Genomic DNA, 17,756 nt, shown 5'->3' on the forward strand with positions numbered 1-17,756 from the left:
GGATCCCTGCCTGGGCTGGACATTCATGGCTTTTGTTGTGCTCTCCTCATTCAGAGCGGCTCAGGGGTAATTTACTGTGTGCTATTCACACTTCTACTACAGCCTTAGAAATCCTTCTCTTTTGTTACTTTTGTCTCCTTATCTGATATCTCTTTCCCCTGATTGTTGCCCCTATTCCTCTCTAATTCTCATGGGATTCGAGGTGTTTAGTAGGCTCTTTCCTGGTGATTGCTGGTGTGTGGAAAGCTTTCCACATCCCTTCTGGAGCTCTGGCAGCTATAAATCAGTTCTGTCTGCTGCCCTGCTCTGCAGTGGGATGAGAAGTGCTGCAGTCAATCCCAGTGCGAAGGCCAAACCAGAACAGTTCCTTCATCTGTGTTCTCCTAAAGGACACAGTGCCCCAGCCTGACTTTCTACTGGGAATTACTGTCATTAAAGTGGAATTTTGTTAGGAACAATTTCTGTTCCTGCTTTTACCAGCCAGAACCTGGCCCTGCTGGCAGGATTTTTTTTGTTGCCTGATCTGTAGGTTTGGATTCTCAAGTATTTCGCTTTCCCGGGGCAGTCTGGTCACCGAGGTGTTTTAAGTCACCCATCTCTTTTACCTGAGCCTGTTCAGTTTGTTCCATTGCCTTGAGCTGCAGGTTTTGAGCTGCTGCCCTCCTTCCAGGTCCATCAATTATGACGAGAAGGATCCCTTCCTGTGCAATGCCTGTGGCTTCTGTAAATACGCCCGCTTCGACTTCATGCTCTACGCCAAGCCCTGCTGCGCCGTGGACCCCATCGAGAACGAGGAGGATCGCAAGAAGGTGGGGCTGGCAGGAGCTCCTGGAGCTCTGGGCCACTGTGGGGACAGCGGGGCTCCATCCCCTCTTGTGGACACAGCAGGGCTCCATCCCCTGTCAAAATCAGTGCTCCTTCAAGGCTCCTCACTGACTGATGCCTTCTGGGTTTGTGTCTTGCTCCACCAGACCAAGTAATTCTTCAAAAGGCATCATTCAGTGCCTCACAAATGAACTGACTGCATCTTCTTGCCTTGCTGTAGAAAGGGATGGATTTAGGTTCTACTGTTGGCTTCCCATCCCACCTGAGGAGCCCTGCTAAGGAATGAGAACCCCTGTGCACTCTGTGTCCTGTCCCAAAGGATCAGTGTGCTCGGTGTAGTGTCACAGCATGTGCTCAGTAGTGTCACCACAGTGCTTCTCAGGGCACAGCCAGGCTGCAGGGTCACAATTTAGTGATTCCCCCCCAAAAGAAAAGCAAAAGAGAAGACTTGGAGCTTGGTGATTGTGGTTCTGAAAATGAAATAAGTTTCTTTTCCTTTTCCCTGGGTAGGCAGTGACAAACATCAACACCCTTCTGGACAAGGCTGACAGGGTGTATCACCAGCTGATGGGACACCGACCACAGCTGGAGAACCTCCTGTGCAAAGTGAATGAGGCAGCCCCTGAGAAGCCCCAGGTAACCATGGCCGGGTGGAGCTTGCCCAGAGCTCAGGCTGGGCACACACTGGCCTTGGCTTTCCTTGCCTCAGGTGCTACTCTGCTGTTGTTATTTTTGTGTGGAGCCTCCCTTTGTGATCCCTCTTTGCTTTTCCCGTTCCAGGATGAGTCTGGCAGCAGTGGAGGGATCAGTTCTACCTCAGCCAGTGTGAACAGGTACATCCTGCAGTTAGCCCAGGAGTACTGTGGGGACTGCAAGAACTCCTTCGATGAACTTTCCAAAATCATCCAGGTACAACGTGCTTTGGTTTGGATTTGGGTGGTGTTTATTAGGAAAAAAAAAAAACCAAGATGTTGCCATTCTTCATTTAATGATATCATTAACAGCTGGTGATCAGCTGCATATTTTCAGGGAAATAATAATAATTTCTAAAAGCTATGTATTAATTACTAAAATTTCACCTAGCTTGTGAAACTGGTTTTCTCAGCGGCTACATCATGAAGAGCAGGAGACTGAACAGATGGTTAATTAAAGAAAATTGAATTTTTGCATGTATCCAAGTGTTTGAAAACAAACCAGTCTAAAGGGTGACCTACAGAAGTGTTTTATAAATTAAATATGTTTATTTGTGCTCAGCAAGTCACATAAGCACTCGAGAACCTGCTACATCATGAATGTCCTTTTTTCTGTGATATTAAGTATATTAAATATATTTGGCTCTTTCTATAAAGAGTAAAGTACTCTGACTTACTCTGCCAGTATTAATAGTAATTAGTACTACAGATTTGTCAGATTTCCAGTGTTATATTGCATGTAGTGTAAACAGCAGAGAGGATAAAGTGATAAAGTTCTGGAATGGTCTGCCTGGGAAGGTGATGGAGTCACCATCCCTGGATGTGTTTAAAAAAAGCCTGGATGTGGTGCCAGGGTTTAGTTGAGGGGCTGGGGCTGGGTTGGACTCGATGATCCTGAAGGTCTCTTCCAACTTGGTGATTCTGTAAATTCTGTGATAAATGAGAGTTAGGCTGATATTCCTCATGGATTTCCCAAGTCTGCTGTTGCCATGAAGAATTTCAGGTTTGGAAACACTTGGTTAAAAATGTCAGGAAAATTATCCACAAACACCAGAGGTTTATGTCCAAAAAGGAGACAGAGGAGTCCTTTTATTTTATTCTAATAAAGGGAGAGGCCATGGGGCATTCCCCTGGGGGTCTCTCCAATTTTTGGAGGATGCAGCCTCCTTTTTATCCCAGTTTCCCAACCACATTTCCCTTCTCTCTTTCCACATTGGTTGAGGTACTTGAAAGGTACAGACTTCCCAGAATGCCTGATACCAGATTTCCCTCTAGTGTATAACCCTCCCTTTTCATTTTTAATTCTTATGGAATTTTGGGGTTTTCCTCATTGTTTCTTTCATCAGACAATATCCAGTTTCACTTATCAGCAAACCTAAAGTTTATTTGTTTATTAAAAACAAATATCTTTTTCCAATTGGTGGAATCCTTTGTTTCTTTTGTTTCTTTTATCTCTCAGTGCTGGTTTTATCTACCAGCTTGTTTGTAAAGACAGATCCCTCATTCCTCTCAGAAATATTTCTCCCCGAAATACTCAGTGAAGATAACCTGTGTCTGGGAGTGGCATTGTGCTGGCTCACAGTTCCTTCTGTGTGTCCCCAGAAAGTGTTTGCCTCCCGGAAGGAGCTGCTGGAGTACGACCTGCAGCAGCGCGAGGCTGCCACCAAGTCCTCGCGGAGCTCGGCGCTGCCCACGTTCACGGCCAGCCAGTACCGGGCCCTGTCCGTGCTGGGCTGCGGCCACACCTCCTCCACCAAGTGCTACGGCTGCGCCTCGGCCGTCACCGAGCACTGCATCACCCTGCTGCGGGCCCTGGCCACCAACGGCGCCATCCGCCACATCCTGGTGGCCCAGGGGCTCATCCGGGAGCTCTTCGACTACAACCTGCGCCGGGGCGCAGCCGCCATGCGCGAGGAGGTGCGGCAGCTCATGTGCCTCCTGACCAGGTGAGAGCTGCTCTGGGGAGAGCCTCCTCCTTGGGAGTGATGCCTGAGGGCTTCAGCTTTTATATTTTCCGTGTGTTTGACGGAAATGACTTCATTACCTGGAGCTGTAATTGCAGCATTAACCCCCAATATGCAAATGGGCCAAAGTTATAAAAGTGTGAAATCCCGTGAGCCGTGGTTCATTTTTGGGTGCAGCCCCTGAGGGGCTTCATCTGCCCCAGATGTACCTGAAGGCCCTTCAGTAAATACTTTTTATTCCCTTCATTTTGCCTGGCCTCTATTTTAGTGTAGTCCCAAAAAGGCATCAGGAAAGCTCCCTCAGGAAGGGAGAGCCTCATAGGGAGAGTTCCCTTAGAATCACAGAGTGGTCTGGGTTGGAAGGGACCTCAGAGTCCCACCCCTGCCATGGGTGTGTGGTACACCAGCAAAGTGTAACCCCCAACTCCCTGTGCACTTGTTACCAGCTGAGCTGAAATCATGGGAGCTTTTGGCATTTAGTACAAGCAGAACATAACAGTGTTGTCTTTTTCCTCCTGGAATCAGGGACAATCCAGAGGCCACACAGCAAATGAATGATTTAATCATTGGGAAGGTTTCTGCAGCTCTGAAGGGACACTGGGCAAATCCGGACTTGGTGAGAGACTGCAGTGTTTTCCTGTTTCTTTGTTCTGCCCCTCTGCACTGCTGGTGTATTCTAATCATTGCATCTTCTCTCTTATGGTCTGTTTGTAAGAAAAAAATTGGAGTTTCGGTAGGAAATTGTGGGGGTACCAGTCGTTGGTTTTTCTGGGTCTGGATTGAAGGCACTTGAGACAGTAGTTCATGTTTGGACTCAGGTGTTTATTATTCCTTATCAGTAAAACAGTCTCAGTACTGGGAGTTTGGCAGCTTTTCATTAGAAGGCACAAAATGGCCAACAATCTCTTGGTACAAGGTCTTTTAAGACTAAACTGTCCAATTAAGAGCTGACACCTGGATTATTTTCCCTTTTAACCCAATAACTGATCCCACAGAGCTGCAGTGCAGACTTTTCTGCCCAATTACAAAATGCCACCCAAACCCATGAAGAAGAAGCATGAAGAAGAAAGCCAGGACAACACCCTGTGCCCTCCATCTTGCTTCCATCCACAACATACTAAAAATCCCAAAACCTCAATTTCTCACCAAGTGCTAACACCTACACTACTCTCTATAACCTATTTCACACTTTTGTGGATTCCGGTCTATCTGGAAGTCCAGGAAACTTTCTCCATGAATGAGGGTCAAAGTCAGTGCTGCCCTGGGGGTCAGGGCACCCCAGAGCAGACACAGAAATACTCCCAGTGCCCTGGGTTTCCACAGGAAGTGACATAAATGTCAGAGTACAGCTCAAAATTTTGTGTACAGGTGCCTGCTGAAACTTCCTTGGGCAGTTCCCTGCCTTGGCTTTGCTTGTGCCTCTCCAGCAGGTCATGTCCCCCGAGTGTGCAGGGGATTAAGCTAGCTTAGATCCATGTGTTTTGAACCTGAGTTGCTTAAAGCTGAGAAGGCAGAAGGGAGTGGGGCACCCCCAGGAGCTGGAGCTCTGTGTGTTGCAGGCGAGCAGCCTCCAGTACGAGATGCTGCTGCTGACAGACTCCATCTCCAAGGAGGACAGCTGCTGGGAGCTGCGCCTGCGCTGCGGTGAGTGCAGGCACCAGGGACCGGCAAGGACAGCAGCATTTCCACCTCCAAACCCTCTTCAAGTGCTGCCCAGAGCTGTGGAGGTGTGTCCTGCCTGCAGCTCCCACAGGATAATGAACACCCCTGTCTGCTTTCAGCTCTCAGCCTCTTCCTGATGGCAGTGAATATCAAGACTCCGGTGGTTGTTGAAAACATCACCCTCATGTGCCTGCGCATCCTCCAGAAGCTCATCAAGCCACCTGCTCCAACCAGCAAGAAAAACAAGGTACTGCCTTGAGGCTGAGCAAAATGTTGAGAATTTGCTGATTGAAGTCTGGCACGCTGATCTCAGTGAGGAATTAGTTTGTGAGGAAGCCAGGACTTGCTTTTCCTGGTCACTGTTCCTACAGGAGGCACAAGCCCTGTGACTCTGGTCTTTACACACTGCAAATTGCAGATGACTACGTTCTATTTTTCACTGGGGTTTGGTGACTTTGACCACAACTGTTGAGAGTTTACTGTTTTCCCCTCAGATCTGAGGCATGGGGAAAGACCTACTTCAAAGCCACAGCTTGGTTATTTTGGGGAGGCTTTAGGCTTTCAGCAGCTTTGTAGAGTACCTAAATTTGGAAGAACCAAGTACTTTTGACTTGGATTTTTAAATACAGAACTACAGTTCTCATTAAAATAAATTGATTGACTGCTGTTGATTTTCATTTAGGGTTAGATTTGCAGGAGAGAAGGTATTTTTCTGCTTTGATCTGCCTGTCTGATAATCAGAGATGGATGTCAGAGATGGGTTTACTGATATTTCAGTAGGAACTGGAGTATCTCTCTTGGTTCACCATTAACAGACACTCTGTTACCCTGCTGCTGTCCAAGAGCTGCATTTGCCTCTTCATGGCCCAGCCCCAGGGGTTGCCCTTTGGGAGCAGACTGTGGCTTTCTGAAGAATCACAGAGCTTTTTTATTTGTTAGGATGTGCCCATGGATGCTCTCACCACTGTGAAGCCTTACAGCAATGAAATCCATGCACAGGCTCAGCTGTGGCTCAAGAGGGACCCCAAGGCATCATATGAAGCTTGGAAGAAGTGCCTCCCTGCCAGAGGTAACCCCTGTGCCTGTGACCTGCTGCAGTTCTGTGCAGGAACATGTGTGTCCCCAGATTTAATAAGGAATGTGCTTCTGTGGAGTTGTGTTGGCTTCTGTCCCTTGACATCTTATTCCATCCTCACATTTAGTCCTTAGAGTTGTAGCACTGACTTTTCCAGGCTGTGTGCCTCAAACCCTAAACAGAAAATGCTCCGTGCCCAAAGAGAATCAGGGACTGTAAAAAATGAAACTTGTTGCTTACTTAAATTGATACCAGCCAGCTGGAAAGCTGATGGGATTCCTTGAGAGAGCCTCTGGGATTTGCATGAGGCTTGGAATTGAGCATGGCTCCACACAGGAGTGAAAATGGCAGCAGGAGATGGGAAGCACTCAGTTCCCTGCTGGCATTTGGCGAGTTCCAGTAAGGAGACAAAAATACTCTGGCAGTTTGCAGTTCATGACTGCTGACAGTTCTCTTGGGCTCTGCTAATATTGCAGGTGCAGATGCCAACGGGAAAACTCCCAGCAAAGCTGAGCTTCACCAGCTCTACTTGTCAGAAAAATACGTCTGGAAGTGGAAGCAGTTCATGAGTCACCGTGGGAAGAGAACTTGTCCTCTGGATCTCAAGCTGGGACACAACAATTGGCTGAGACAGGTAAAGGTGGGGAGAGCCCTGGGGCAGGGTTCAGTCACACACTGTGGGTGGTTTGCTGCAGCTCCTCTGCAGGGGTGTCTGGGGAGGCTGGCACTCACTGCCTCTAATTCCAAGTCAGGTTTGCAGCTGTGTTCCCTGAGAAATGCTGCACCAGATGTTGATCTGGGAGTCTGTGGGTTCTTAAACTCTGAACCTTTGATTGCCATGGTGCTCCTGCCTGCCTGATGAGTTGCACTTCTCAGGGTCCTGGAGCAAAGCTTTGCTTCCTGTGTGTGTGGACTAGCAGATCCATGCACTCTTTAAACACTTTGGTGCTGAGCAGAGCAGGAATTGTCACAGAACCAAGTGTTGGGAGAACAAGAAAACGCTGCCATTCTTGTGAGCTGTCACAAATTCATCTGTGCCTGTGGGTCTGACCTGGCTTTTCCTGCCCCTGGCCCAGGTGCTGTTCACTCCTGCCACCCAGGCTGCCAGGCAGGCTGCCTGCACCATCGTGGAAGCCCTGGCCACCATCCCCAGCAGGAAGCAGCAGGTCCTCGATCTTCTCACCAGGTATTCCTGTGCTGCCACGCCTGGCAGCTCCACCAGTGTTTGTCTTCCATTCCCATCAGAATCTCTCCCTTCTTGCAGCTTTTCTCACACCTCTCCCTATATACCTGCAGTTCAGGGGTCTTTTTGACCTGGATTTTCCAACTTAATTATCTGGGAGGGTATGGATTTAGGGAAAGTTGGGGCTTGCTGCCTGGCAATGAGCTCTTGCAGTCTGTACCTTTTCCAGAAGAAAGGATCAGCTGTTCAGCTGTGTGGCCAACATTTCCCCTGCCTCTTCAATGGCAGAATAATAGAGTGAACTCTCTTCCACCTGCTGTGACATAACCTACCCCAGCTCATGCTGATGGCAGAGTCAACTCCTTTTTGGGACAAATACTAATTTAGCCAGCAAGTAATGAATATCAGTGATGCTGCTAGCAGGGACACCTCAGTGCCTCAGGAGGGATGGATAGATGGAGGGATGGAGGGATGGATGGATGGATGGATGGATGGATGGATGGATGATGGATGGAGGGATGGATGGAGGGATGGATGGATGGATGGAGGGATGGATGGAGGGAGGGAGGGATGGAGGGATGGAGGGATGGATTTCCGGAGGCTTTTTCTTCCTTTCCAAGGTGTCCTTAGGCTGGAATGCCTTTTGTTGCTGTGAAGGGGTTGTCAGCTTCTGTTTCTCTTTCACAGCTACCTGGATGAGCTGAGCATTGCTGGTGAATGTGCTGCTGAGTACCTGGCCCTGTATCAGAAACTCATCAAACCTGCCCACTGGAAGGTCTACCTGGCAGCCAGAGGGGTTCTGCCCTACATTGGCAGCCTCATCACTAAGGTGTGGATTTGTGTGCAGGAAATGACCTGTTAGCTTGGCTTTTTTTTGCCTTTGAAATTCCATCCCTTTGTTCAGTGCCCTGTCGCTGACCCTGCCAAGGTTCTCAAGTTCACACTTCAGAGCTGGTACCTCTGAACAGAGGGAGCCACGGGGGTTTTAGCCCCAGCTGGAGAATTCCTCAGCACTTTAATTAACTGCTCTGGGATTGTAAATATTGCTGCACTGCCTTGGAGCTGGAAGCTGTTGTGCAGCTCTGAGGCTGGCTCTGAGAGCCCTTAGGGACAGGGGAGGATCAGGTGTGCTGCCATTGCTGGAGAAATGGGAATTACAGCCTTTGGAGAAGCAGCACTCTGGGTTTACACTGTTCAGAGTGGTGGGAGTTTTCTGTGGGGGTCCCTGCTGCACTCCAAAGGGGCAGGTGGCACTCTCCATATCAGTGGTGGCTGTGAGTGCTCCTGGAGGGCCACTAGAGCCAAGCAGTGGTAGCAGGAAGGTGCAGGGATAAAATGAGAGGGATATTTGTGGCAGGTTTCCTTTCCTTTTCCCCTTCCCTCCCTGCTGTTGCAGTTGTGCTTTCAGTTTCTGTGCTGAGTTCTTTGCACCCTGTGTTAGACACCCCAATGGTTATTGGCATTGCAGGGCCATCTTGGCCTAACAGGCTGTTAATGATTTTAATTATTTTCAGGAAATAGCTCGTTTGCTGGCCTTGGAGGAAGCAACACTCAGCACGGATTTGCAGCAGGGCTATGCCCTGAAGAGTCTCACAGGTATTCAGTGGGCCTGCAGCAGGGTTAGAGCTGGGTGATCATTGTTCTCTAACAGCTGTGGCAGAATTTCAGCGAGATCTCGTTCAGCTGTGTTGCCTTTGTCAGCACTGGATTTTTACCATCGATTTAGCACTTAATCTCTAAATGGATTTTTCCATATTTTGTGTGGTCAGTAAAAGTTTTTAGCTGAACTGTGGTAACATACCAGGCAATCATTTCACTTCATTACATAATCCATGGCACCACTGCAAACACTGCTGCTTTATTCTACCTGTTGTTCTTACCTCCCTATTGTTTAGGAGCTTTTCTTTTCTCTTCTAGGGTGTATACCCTTTTACAAAAATTTGTTGGAAATGGAAATACCTCATGAACTAGATCATTGTTTTTTGTATCCTCTTTCACATTCTTCAGCCATTAGTGGGTGAATCCATAAAGCCTGGCTTCTTGCAAGAAGCAGCATGTTGATCAGTGTGTCATGGGAAAGAATCCTGGTGTTTGCTGATTCTTTACTTTGTTGTAGGAGTGACAGTTTGGTGATGTCACTGATAAGTCATTTCACATCATCAGAGGTATTAAAGTTTTACAAGAGGAGCAATCATCTGCTTTTGGAATAGCTTGTGACAGGAAAATGCCAAAGACTGCAGAATTTTGTATCAAGCACACACGAAACTCCTTAGGCCCTTTCCTCATTCCCAAACCATTTTTCATATGTTACAATTTACAAGTCAGGCCAAGACTTTTGCCTGCAACCACCCAGTTCACAGGAGTGAGCTTTAAACCTCAGGCTGATGGGAGCTGGAACAAGCCATTTTTATGATGCTGTGCCCTGTTTGCTGCTATGAAATGTAGAAATCAAATTCTCTCCCACCTGCCTTATGGGGGTCCCAGTTGCTGGGTCCCAGTTGTTGGTTTTTCTGGGTCTGGATTGAAGGCACTTGAGACAGTAGTTTCATGTTCACCCTCAGGTGTTTATTATTCCTTATCAGTAAAACAGTCTCACAACCATGAGTTCAGCAGCAAGGCACAAAATGGCCAACAATCTCTTGGTACAAGGGCTTTTAAGACTAAACTACCCATTCAAGAGCTGACACCTGGATTATTTTCCCTTTTAACCCAATACCTGGTCCCAAAGAGCTGCAATGCAGACTTTTCTGCCCAATTACAAAATGCCACCCAAACCCATGAAGAAGAAGGAAGAAGAAGCATGAAGAAGAAAGCCAGGATGACACCCTGTGCCCTCCATCTTGCTTCCATCCACAACATACTAAAAATCCCAAAACCTCAATTTCTCACCAAGTGATCCACCTGCACTACTCTCTATAACCTATTTCACACTTCTGTGGGTTCTATCTGGAAGTCCAGGAAACTTTCTCCATGAATGAGGGTCAAAGTCAGTGCTGCCCTGGGGGTCAGGGCACCACAGGGCAGACAGAGAAATATTCCCAGTGCCCTGGGTTTGCACACTGCCTGAATCTCTGTGTCTTTCTAGGTCTTCTCTCTTCCTTTGTGGAGGTGGAGTCCATCAAAAGGCACTTCAAGAGCCGGCTGGTGGGCACGGTGCTCAACGGCTACCTGTGCCTGAGGAAGCTGGTGGTGCAGAGGACAAAGCTGATTGATGAGACCCAGGACATGCTGCTGGAGATGCTGGAGGACATGACAACAGGTAAAAACCACCTCTGTTCCATAAATCCAGCCTTGGGATCAACCAAGGTGGAAAAGCAGAACAGCCATGCAAAGAACTTCTCTAAATGACTGCTGTAATCAGGGGGTTTATGGCTTCCAGTATTTTCTGTTGGCACAGAGCACTTGAATAGCATTCCTAGTCTCCTCTTATTTTCCAGGAATCTCAGCCTCCTCATTTTTATGGGACTGTTTTACTGCAGCCCAGCCATGCAGAGTAACCCTACCAAATAGATATCTTCCATCTTTCACAGAGTGGATTCACAAAAAAAGAGAGCACCAAGTTGTGGGGCTGGCTGCAGAAGGATTTACTGCATGTGCTGAGTTGAAGTGGAATCTATAAAATTGACTGCAATGTCCATTTTAAAGCTTCCTTTTCTTGGCAGGCACAGAGTCAGAGACCAAGGCGTTCATGGCCGTGTGCATAGAGACTGCCAAGCGTTACAGTCTCGATGACTACAGGACCCCAGTGTTCATCTTTGAGAGGCTCTGCAGCATCATCTACCCTGTGAGTGGGGCAGGGTCACACTGCCTGGACAGAGCCCTGCAATGCCTTGGGAAGGGACTTAAAGACTGTCCAGTCCCACCCTCTGCCATGGCAGTGACACCTTCCTTGATCCCAGCCCTGGCCAGCCCAGCCTTGGACACTTGCAGGGATCCAGGGGAACCCACAGCTTCTGTGGGCACCCTGTGCCAGGGCCTGCCCACTCTTCCCAGTATCTGACCTAAATTTCTCCTTTTTCAGTTTGAACCCATTCCCCTTGTCCTGTCACTCCAGCTCCTGATGAAAAGTCCCTCTCTGGCTTTCCTGTAGCCACTTCAGACCCTGGAAAGTGTTGTGGGGTCTCCACAGAGCCTTCTCCTCTCCAGGCTGAACATTCCCAACTGTCCCAGCCTGTCTCCATAGGGGAGGTGCTCCAGTCCCCTGAGCAGCTCTGTGGTCTCCTCTGCACATGCTCCAACAGTTTCATGTTCTTTTTTTGTTGAGGGTCACGAGAATTGTGTGCAGTGCTCCAGCTGAGGTCTCATGGTAGAGGAGGAGAATCACCACCAGCTACCCCTAGCACCCCTAGATCTGGTATATTTTTCCCAGGAGCAGCAGTGTCTGCAGTCACAATTCATCATTAGCCAGTGTAGACCTGTACCCCAGGGTATCCCCTCTGGGGAGTTTAGGTTTCCTGAGGAATTTGGTTACTCAATGATCCTGCCTTCCTCTGAGTGTGGCATGCAGAGCAGATGCACCAGTGGGGAAAGGACTGAAGGTTTAGGAACATTCTCCCATAAAAATGCACCAGTGGAAGCATGGTTAGGGAAGAACTTATTCACTCTGTCTCTGCTGCTGCTCTTTAGGAGGAGAATGAAGTCACTGAGTTCTTTGTCACTCTGGAGAAAGATCCCCAGCAGGAAGATTTCCTGCAGGGCAGGATGCCAGGGAATCCCTACAGCAGTAATGAACCTGGCATCGGGCCCCTCATGAGGGACATCAAAAACAAGATCTGCCAGGACTGTGACCTGGTGGCTCTGCTGGAGGATGACAGTGGGATGGAGGTGAGAATTTCTTGAGGTGGTGATTTCTTGCACAGTGGGATGCTGGTTTTGGGCAGCTGGTGGTTGCTGGGGTGGTGATGTAACAACCCGAGCTTGTTCTTGACTTGTTCTTCTCTCCCTTTCAGCTTTTGGTGAACAACAAGATCATCAGTCTAGATCTGCCTGTGGCTGAGGTCTACAAGAAGGTGTGGTGTCCCACAAACGAGGTGTGTGTTACCTTTGTACAAGTTAACAGCACAGAGCACCTGTCCTTCACATCAACAAAAAAATGGGGAAAAATCAAAATCACACGCGTCAGGATTTATTTCCTGGCATATAATTTACAGGGTGTAACTGCTCAGCAACTTTTGGTGCTCTGTTTGGACAGATTGTGCATGGCCCTGCCACGTGAGTGATTGCAGAGCACTGCCCCAGGTGAGCTGTGTCCTGTGTCACACGTGACTCTTCCTGTGGAACAGCCTTCCCTGTGTTCCCCTGGGGAGAGCTGAACATTTCTCTGCCTTTCAGAGCACATTTCACACTCCATATGCACACCAAGGTTTTGTGTGTGTGCACACAGGACACCAGACTGCTCCATCAGTCTGTGCTTCAGGGGTGAGCCCAAGTTATTTATGCACAGAGCATCCAGTGCTTCTCCATATTTGCACTTCTGCTCTCATGTTTTTCATCAGGATCTTAAGCACTTGGCAGATTCATCCTTTTTTTGCTTTTCATAGTATGTGTTGTGTGTTTTTCACATGAAGAAATGGACCCAGCAGTCTTAAGGGTCCAGTCCACCATGTCATGCTAAGCTTGTTCCAGAGGTGGATGTGGTCCACAGCAAGCTCTTCCCTTCTTTCCGTGTGACCTTTCTAATTAACTCCCACTGAGACCATCAGGCTCGAGCTTGCCCACTGCAAATATATTTTTAGAGGCACTTGAGATCATAAAACAAGACTGATTTGCCCAGCATTTCTTGGTCATTCCTCATTTCCTCCTGGCCTCAAATCACCTTTGAAACCTGCATTTCCTGAAGCCATTTGTGGAAAGAACTCAAACCAAGTGCCAGTTAGCAGTGAATGATGATAAAATGGGTCTCATTAAGCTTTATTTCAGGAACAAAGCCTTCAGTACTGCAAAATCAAGCCCAAACCTTGTGACAGTGATAATTTTTTAACAAGGTACGAACTTGGAAAGGGAGACGAGGTGCTGGTTAATATGTGAGTTCTGATTTGAATTCTGATCGGGTCACTGGTGGGAACGTTCCCCATGCTGCCCCTGGAGGAGCTGTTTCCGTGGGATGCCGGGCTGGAGCCGGCGTGCAGCTCTCCCAGGAGGGAAGCAGCTCTGCTGGTGAAAGGCAGAGTTTGCTCAGCATTCCTGTGGATGAACAGCTTTCATCTGTCTTCCTTTGTGAGCACCTCCTGGAGCCGCAGCTCCCTTCCCTGGGAGCGACAGGCTCACAAGAAACGCAACCTCAGGCCCCTTTTTGTTTCCCTTGTCTCTCAGTGGCTTTTTTTGTTCATCTGCCGTTTTACCAGGGCCCCTGTGGTGTTAATTGCTGGTCGCCAGCGTGGCCTTTGAGCAGATCTTCCCCCCGGGGCTTTCCCTGTGCTTATGTATTTGCTGTGACATTAAGCACTGCTTATTCCACATTAGGCTTAGCACGATCCCTGACAGGTTTTCTCTTGCAAGGTCTCCTGCTCCCAAATCTGGGATTTTTCTTTTCTGCTTTTTATTCAGACCTATGGATTAAAAATGGAAAGTTTCATGATATGCTGTCAGTATTTCCAGCTGGAAATGCATCTGGAAAAGTGTCCCTTTCTCAGGGTAAAAGCACAGCTTTTTGACTGTATCAGTGATGTACTGTCTTATTGAAAGCTCATTAAGTTGCCTTTTACTCCTCTTCCATTTGCCATCACTGCAGATTTTATCTGTTTGAAAGCTTTCATCCAATTAGCCTGTCCTGCTTCATTTCCTGGGCTGTGCCTGTTCCCTGGATTTCCCAGGTATGCTGTGCCATACCCTCGGAGGAGAGGTTGCCATGGAAAGCAGGTGTTCCTCTGCAGATGAACCCATTTTCCTTGGCTGCATCTTTCACTGGTGCTAAAGGAAAGCTGGAGATGGAAGGAGGAGGAGGCTGTTTATCATCAGTCTGTCAATGGGCAGTGCCAAGAAAAGCTGGGCAGACCAAGGGATGAGTTACTGATATTTTTGCAGATGGCTCTACTGTTGTTTTTAATTCATCTCAGGAAGGGGAGAATGAGGGAGTGAAAGATTTCCCTGTGCTGCCATCAGCAGGTGGAACAGCACGAGGGAGAGCTGGGGCTGGATTGTCTGTACACACTGAAACCAGAACCAGGCTTGTGTCCAAGTGCCCAGAGACAGAAGGAATAAAAAGCTCTGCTCTTGCAGGGGGAGCCCATGAGGATCATTTACCGCATGCGGGGGTTACTGGGAGATGCCACGGAAGAATTCATCGAGTCCCTCGACTCCACCACTGGTAATGCATTTGTCTGCTGAAAGCTGGGATTAGATTTGAAATCTGAGGTTTGCTGCAGAGCAATGACATTATTATCCTCACAGCAGTGAGCTTAAAGTTGATTGACGTTGCTTTTGCTGCATTTACCTGCTTCACCTCGAGTGAAGGAGGATTTTAACAGTGCTTTTAAAGCTGTGCTTCAGATGTGAGCACTTGCTTGGCACAGGGACCATTCTGCCCAGCCCTTCTTCATATCTCTGCTCTTAATTCTTTTTGAATTCAATGCAACCAAAGTGCCTGGAATTGCTGGGAAATGTGTGCTGCTCTGCTCTCCATTTCTGCTTCCACTGCCCGAGCGTGTCCCGCTGTGGCTGCTCCTGTCCTCACCACCTGTGTCTGTCCTGCAGATGAGGAGGAGGATGAGGAAGAGGTGTATAAGATGGCAGGGGTGATGGCCCCGTGTGGAGGCCTGGAGTGCATGCTCAACAGACTGACTGGCATCAAGGACTTCAAACAGGGACGGCACCTCTTAACTGTGAGTCTCCCTTTGACACCAGGGTCAGGATGGGGAGGAAAATTCCACAGATATCCCTGAGGTTTAGACAATCTCCCTTGAGCTGGAACAGTTCTTTCCCTCTCCTGTTCTTTCTGGGTAACAATTCCTTACAAGTCATGAAATGTCTAGAGCCTGAGGAGGTGGTAAGACCAAATCCTGTCTTGCTGGATGAATTGTTTTCTGCCTTGGCCTTATCTGAAAACCAAAGCTGTGCTAAGATATACACACACACAAATAAATAAATAAATAAATAAACAAACATGTGTGTGTGTGTGCAAAAATCTGGGGTGTACCATATCCCAGAAGTCTGGAGATCAGGTGTATTATTGTATTAAACTATTACTTCAGTTTCAGCAGAATCCCCCCTCATTGTGAAGGTCCCACAGAGAATCCCTTTGCTGGATTTTGCAGGTGCTGTTAAAACTCTTCAGTTACTGTGTGAAGGTGAAAATAAACCGGCAGCAGCTGGTCAAGCCAGAGATGAACACTTTGAATGTCATGCTGGGGACTCTCAACTTGGTAAGGACAGCCTTGACTTCCAGAAGTGTTTTTTCCATGGATTCCAATGAGTTTTAAGCTACTTGTCACTGCCCTGCTGCCTTGTGACAACTACAGGAGATGGGAAATATGGCTGTGCTGGCACTGCAAATTATCCTTTGGACATTCCTTATCTTTTATGGGTGGGAGCATGGGGGCACCTCAAACCAGTGACTGCTGGTGTTCCAGTGCCCCTTCCCACCTCAAACCACTGACTGCTGGTGTTCCCCTGAGTGCTCCCACCTCAAACCAGTTCCTCCTGGTGTTCCCCTGAGCACTCCCATGTCTTGCAGGCTCTGGTGGCTGAGCAGGAGAGCAAGGACAGTGGGGGAGCAGCAGTGGCAGAGCAGGTGCTCAGCATCATGGAGATCATTCTGGATGAATCCAATGCGGAGCCCCTGAGCGAGGACAAGGTGAGAGGCTCCTTTCCCAGGGGTGCAGGGCTTGCACACCCCCGCTCACAGGAGCTGGAGGGGGGTGCTGATGGAGTCTGACCCTTGTTACACTTCTGGCAGGTCTTAGCAGGCCTTGGGGAAGGGCTCGAGGAGGGCCCTGAACCAAAAGTACTGTGAGGCTGCGTCAGGATGAGTCTTGCATGGTTGGGTGAGGGTTGTTAGGCACTGCTTGGATCCTTTCCTGCCTGCTTTGGGCCATGGGCCAGTGAGAGACAAGAAAAGACACAACTTGGCTTTGTTTTTTGGGGTGTTTTTGTATGTGTTGAAAACATGATTGATTTTCCAGCTAATTGAGAATAAAACTGTATTTCATCTAGACTGAGAACAAGAAGAGCTTCTCACTCATCTTTTGTAGCTGTGGGTGAACAGGAATCTGGTGTGCTTTGGGTTGGAATTATTAGGCTTTTGGCTGGAAAATGCTTTAACAGCACATGGAACAAGCCAGGTGTCAGCTAGAGGGGTTGGTGCAGCCATTCCACGAGACCTGTGGGAACGAGACTGAGTTTTATTTTTATCAGGGACTACTCCTTCACAACCGGAGTAGTCCACCAGCTCCCAGAGTGAGACTTTTCTTGTAGATTTATTGACTATAAATCCTGCTGCTCTTGCTTCACAGGGCAACCTCCTCCTGACAGGGGACAAGGACCAGCTGGTGATGCTGCTGGACCAGATCAACAGCACCTTTGTGCGCTCCAACCTGAGCGTGCTGCAGGGGCTGCTGCGCATCATCCCCTACCTGTCCTTCGGGGAGATGGAGAAGATGCAGATCCTGGTGGATCGCTTCAAGCCCTACTGTAACTTTGATAAGTACGTTGGCACAGCCCAGCTAAAAGCACCTCAAGTAGGTTCTACTGACACGTCTCTGCCTTCCTTTCCTTGTTGGTGCTACTCCAGTCTAATGGCAGACTTCAGCTTCATTTCCTCTTTCACTTCTAAGCCATTTTTGACAGAAATGTGTGAGCTCTAGCTTGAGAAATAGGTCTTCAGAGAGTATTTTGAGGTGACAGGGGTCTGAGTAGCTTTTCTGAGTCTCTGAGCTGGGGCAGGTACACCATTCAGTGAGAATTACAGGCAGAGTTACCATTTCTTCTCTTTGTTCAGGTATGATGAGGAGCACAGTGGAGATGATAAAGTTTTCCTGGATTGTTTCTGTAAAATAGCAGCAGGAATAAAGAACAACAGCAACGGCCATCAGCTGAAAGATCTCATCCTGCAGAAGGGGATTACACAGAATGCCCTGGATTACATGAAAAAGCACATTCCAAGTGCAAAGAAGTAAGAGTCACTATTTAATGTGTGTGGTTAATGTGTGTGATTGTCCTGGACATCCTCCTCATTCCATCACCACAATCTCCCAAGAAATCCGTGAAAAAGTGCCCATTCAGGAGCATTCAGAGCTGTGATGCAGGGGTGTGGTGAGGCAGTGCACGTATAGGAATGAGCTAAAAACCCTGAAATCTTCCCATTTGATATCCATCCAAGCTGATTTCTTGGATATCTCAATCCTTGTGTTTCCTGCCTG

At 48.2% G+C, this 17,756-nt stretch overlaps 1 protein-coding gene across 5 annotated transcripts in view; it reads left to right on the forward strand.

Annotated features, from left to right (window-relative positions):
- The window catches only part of UBR4 (ubiquitin protein ligase E3 component n-recognin 4), an 85,398-nt gene that overhangs the window by 54,263 nt on the left and 13,379 nt on the right, over window positions 1-17,756 (forward strand). For all 5 annotated transcript variants that reach the window (XM_059866850.1, XM_059866851.1, XM_059866852.1 and 2 more), the window contains 22 exons: window positions 671-809; window positions 1,336-1,461; window positions 1,606-1,734; window positions 3,120-3,463; window positions 4,007-4,097; window positions 5,041-5,125; window positions 5,263-5,390; window positions 6,083-6,212; window positions 6,695-6,852; window positions 7,295-7,404; window positions 8,089-8,230; window positions 8,916-8,997; window positions 10,487-10,660; window positions 11,064-11,185; window positions 12,028-12,225; window positions 12,351-12,431; window positions 14,620-14,707; window positions 15,094-15,221; window positions 15,654-15,761; window positions 16,073-16,192; window positions 16,851-17,041; window positions 17,336-17,509. In XM_059866850.1, coding sequence (XP_059722833.1) covers window positions 671-809; window positions 1,336-1,461; window positions 1,606-1,734; window positions 3,120-3,463; window positions 4,007-4,097; window positions 5,041-5,125; window positions 5,263-5,390; window positions 6,083-6,212; window positions 6,695-6,852; window positions 7,295-7,404; window positions 8,089-8,230; window positions 8,916-8,997; window positions 10,487-10,660; window positions 11,064-11,185; window positions 12,028-12,225; window positions 12,351-12,431; window positions 14,620-14,707; window positions 15,094-15,221; window positions 15,654-15,761; window positions 16,073-16,192; window positions 16,851-17,041; window positions 17,336-17,509 — 3,048 coding nt within the window. The remainder of the gene's footprint in view (window positions 1-670; window positions 810-1,335; window positions 1,462-1,605; window positions 1,735-3,119; window positions 3,464-4,006; window positions 4,098-5,040; window positions 5,126-5,262; window positions 5,391-6,082; window positions 6,213-6,694; window positions 6,853-7,294; window positions 7,405-8,088; window positions 8,231-8,915; window positions 8,998-10,486; window positions 10,661-11,063; window positions 11,186-12,027; window positions 12,226-12,350; window positions 12,432-14,619; window positions 14,708-15,093; window positions 15,222-15,653; window positions 15,762-16,072; window positions 16,193-16,850; window positions 17,042-17,335; window positions 17,510-17,756) is intronic.

Source organism: Haemorhous mexicanus, chromosome 23, assembly GCF_027477595.1.
Source record: "Haemorhous mexicanus isolate bHaeMex1 chromosome 23, bHaeMex1.pri, whole genome shotgun sequence".
Lineage (NCBI taxonomy): Eukaryota > Metazoa > Chordata > Aves > Passeriformes > Fringillidae > Haemorhous > Haemorhous mexicanus.